At 62.4% G+C, this 3,452-nt stretch overlaps 1 protein-coding gene across 1 annotated transcript in view; it reads right to left on the bottom strand.

Moving 5' to 3' along the window:
• CBX4 (chromobox 4) overlaps positions 1–3,179 on the bottom strand; it is a gene marked incomplete at its 5' end in the record, with an annotated part of 4,871 nt that extends 1,692 nt beyond the window's left edge. Inside the window, 3 exons of the mRNA XM_021707429.1 lie at positions 2–657; positions 905–971; positions 3,114–3,179. Coding sequence (XP_021563104.1) covers positions 2–657; positions 905–971; positions 3,114–3,179 — 789 coding nt within the window. The remainder of the gene's footprint in view (position 1; positions 658–904; positions 972–3,113) is intronic.
• Between the last annotated feature and the right edge of the window lie 273 nt (positions 3,180–3,452).

Here is a 3,452-nt window from a genome sequence, read left to right as displayed (position 1 = left end):
GCGCTCCTCCGCGGCGCGCTTCTTGTGGCCGGGGGAGCGCGCCTCGCCCTCGGCCGCCTCGCCGGACTTGATCTTCACCGCCTGCATGCCGTTCTCCATGTACTTGCTCATCACGATCACGATGCGTCCGTTCTTGTTCTTGTTCTTGACGATCTTCATCTTGCCCCCGATCCCGTTGCCCGTCACGGCCTCCTTGGGGGCCGGCGCCATGCCGTTGGGGGGCCCCTTCTCCGAGCCTTTGCCCGCAGTGCCGGCCGCACCCGCCAGGGGCTTCACCGCTCCCAGGTAGCCCTTGGCCCCCGCGCCGTGGGCCCACTTGTCAGGGGCGTGGCTCTTGGCACCCAGGTCCGGGCAGGTGGGGCTGGGCGCCTCCTTGTGGCCGCCCTGGTACTGCAGGTCGTACATTTTGGGGTCGGGCTGGTAGGGGTGGTGCTTCTTGCTGTTGAGCTGGTAGTAGTACTTGCCGCTCTTGCCCGGGGGTGGGGGCTTGCCCGCCCGCTCCTTGCCGTGTGGCTGGTACTGGTGGTGCTTCTTGCTGTTGAGCTCGTACTGGTGCCCCTGGCCCTTGCCCTGCGCGCCCAGATCCAGCTTGGCGCGGTTGTCAGTGGAGTCCTGGAGTCCGGTCAGTACATTGGAGCGACGGGCAAAGGTAGGTACCTGAAGGAAGGGGATGGGTGAGAGGAGGGAGAAGGCCGGCCCCCCGGTGTGCTGGGAGCATCCGGAGCGTCCCAGTCCCCACCAGGCCCGCGGCTGCGTCATGGGGGTGGGATGGGGCGGTCTAGTAGAGAGGAAGCAAGCTGGGGCGCTCTGGAGGAATCCCCCCACCCTCTGGGCCTGGAGGCAGCTCTGGTGGCAGTGTCAAGGGAAGTCTGGTGGGCGCCCCGGGACCCGCGCTCATATTCACCTGCACCACCAGCGGTTTGGGCTTCGGCCCTCTCTTCCGATATCCCATCAGCTGCTCCTGCCGCTCCCTGCGGGGAGGGAACAGAGGGCAGTGCTGTTAGCCTCAGGGTCGCCTCTCCTCGACAATCCCAGAGTCCTCCGTGATGCCTCCCACCTTCAGAGAGCATCAGGCAGGGGCCAGCAGGACACAGGAATAAAGGGCTTCGGGCAGAAGGTCGCCTCGTCAGGTCCCAGCACTTGCTTTACCCTCGTACCAACTCTCCTTTGCCCAAGGGGTCCTCGGCAAAGGCACCCCCCCCATCTCTGATGTCAGCACCCAAACCCGCACTCTGCACTCCTGAAGCCTTCCTCTATGCTCAGGAGGTGGAAGCTTGGGGCTGGACCTCCAGCACTGGCGCCCAACGACCTTGGGTGGCTCTATGCAACCGTTGGGCGGCTCTATGCAAAGCGCAGTGGATGCGGGGGTCCTGGGTATACAGACAAGTCCAAATGAGGTGTGGGCGACCTCATCCCTCCCCATCAGAAGCCCGGGATGCTAATGACCTCATTAAGATTCAGATAACGAGTGCCTCCGGCAGAAGGGAGGACTCGTTTTCTTAAAGGGCAGGCACTAAACAGGGGGAGGGGCTGCACCCTTGTTTACATAGCAGCAAATGAGCCAATTAGGGGCTGGGGGCGGGGGCGGGCCACCGAGGCCAGGGTCTGGCCAGATTAGTAGCCACCTGGTGAAGGGGCTCTGCTAGCCAGTAGAGCAGGGGGGCGGGGCTAAGCTGGGAAGCACCATCACCTGGTTGGAGCACCGGCTCCCGGCAGCCTCAGTGTCCAAACTATTAATAAAGCCCACGGGAGGAGGAACCGGTCACTACAGCCTCCAGGGTTCCGCCTGCAGGCCAGACTAAGGGTGACTCGCGCCTGGGGGTGGGGGTGGGGGGCGGATCATGCTGGGCACTACTCCATGGGAGAAGGGGGCGCCTCTCTCCTGTGTTTGCCAAAATTGCAGCCCATTTCAAGGCCAGAAACCGGCTGTCCAGCAACCCTAGTCTCTACCCCCGCGGACCCCCCACCGCCATGGGCTAACCCAGGGGAGTTCTGCCATGCCCTGGGGCGGTGGCGGGGCCTGACTCTGAAGTTGCATGGCATTGCAACAGCCTGCATTTTAATTCTTTAGGGACCCATTATGCAACATGGCATCAGCCGCTGACATGGTTACAGGGTGGTGAACTCCCAGGTGGAGTTGGGGCAGGATCCCTGCTGGGCGCCCCCCGGCGTTGCAGGAGAGCAACTTCCCCGCCGGCCGCTAGCTCAGAGGGTCTACAGTTTGCAGTTTTAGCGCCAAACGCACCACAGGAAATAATGCAAAATAAAAGGGGAGGAGAGATGGAAGGCAGCGGGTGGCCGAGCTCCGAGGACTCGGCGGCTCCTTCCCTCCTCTCCCTTCCCCCTTCCACCCTCCCCGAAACAGAGAACCACAGCCACCAGCAGCGAATCCAGCTGCAGCAGCTGCAGCGTGACAAGCATCTGTGCGCACGAGGATAAGCCCCTCGGAAGAAGCCCCCCCCTCCACCACCAGGAACGCCCACCCCACGCCCCCTGTCCTCAGGATAGAGCACTATGCCCCACCCAATGGCCCAGTGGGGGGTGTGAAGGGCAACCCCGCGGCGCCAGACAGAGTCTACTCTCTGCCAATCCCAAACTCCCTGGGGGGTGAGGGTGCGGACTTAAGGCCTTGTCAACTTTTCTCCAGCCGCCAACAGGTTAAGTTCAGTTCCGTGACGTCTGGGCGGTTTCACAACGCCAGCGTCCTCAGAGCTGCACCGCCAAGGTGCGGGTGCCAAGCGGCCAGTGGCTGCAGGAAAGCAACACCTAGGCTCCAGGGGTGGGGCTCCAAGGTTGCAACAGGAGGAGCCCGCAGGGAACCAGGCTCAGCCTCGAGTTCTCCGGGCAGCTGCGGGGCCACCCGAATGCTCCCTTCCCGAAGTTCCCCCAAAACGCAAGCCCTGCCCCGCCCCCACCCCTAAGCTGCAGCAACCGCCAAGGACACTGGTTAGAGGAGTCAGGGCCGCAGCCCGCACTGTTCAGGCGGGTGGGGGGAGATTCCTGCCGGCCCTCCTCCCCCGCCCTTTCCCCTTTCATATTGCTGCGCTGCCCACTTTTCCATTCCCATATACGGTCACCGGCGGCGGGGCGGTGGCCGCTTGGGGGACGCTCACCTGTTCTGGAAGGCGATCAGCAGCCTGGGATCCAGGATGTTCTCCTCGGGTTCCCACGTGTTATATCTTGCAAGGGAAAAGGGAGGGGAACACGGTGTAAAAAAAAAAAAAAAAAAGCCAGCTTTTCGGCCTCCAGGTGGGGAGTGACATATAAGGCCCTGCTCTGTCTTCATGAACCCAAAGCTATCGAGCTGTGGCTGTGGAGGGTAGATTTCTGCAGGCCTGACACTGGTCCCTGATACACGTCCCCCCCATCCACCTCCCCATCAAAATAAACACACAAGGGCAGAAAGAAAGGGGAGGGGTGAGGAAAATGAAAGTAGCGGTTTATTTTGCAGT

This window comes from Carlito syrichta, unplaced genomic scaffold (genome assembly GCF_000164805.1).
Source record: "Carlito syrichta isolate Samal-C Ts95f unplaced genomic scaffold, Tarsius_syrichta-2.0.1 Scaffold117950, whole genome shotgun sequence".
Taxonomy (NCBI): Eukaryota; Metazoa; Chordata; class Mammalia; order Primates; family Tarsiidae; genus Carlito; species Carlito syrichta.
Note: the sequence above shows the minus strand (reverse complement) of the source record. Positions and strands in the feature narration are given on the sequence as shown.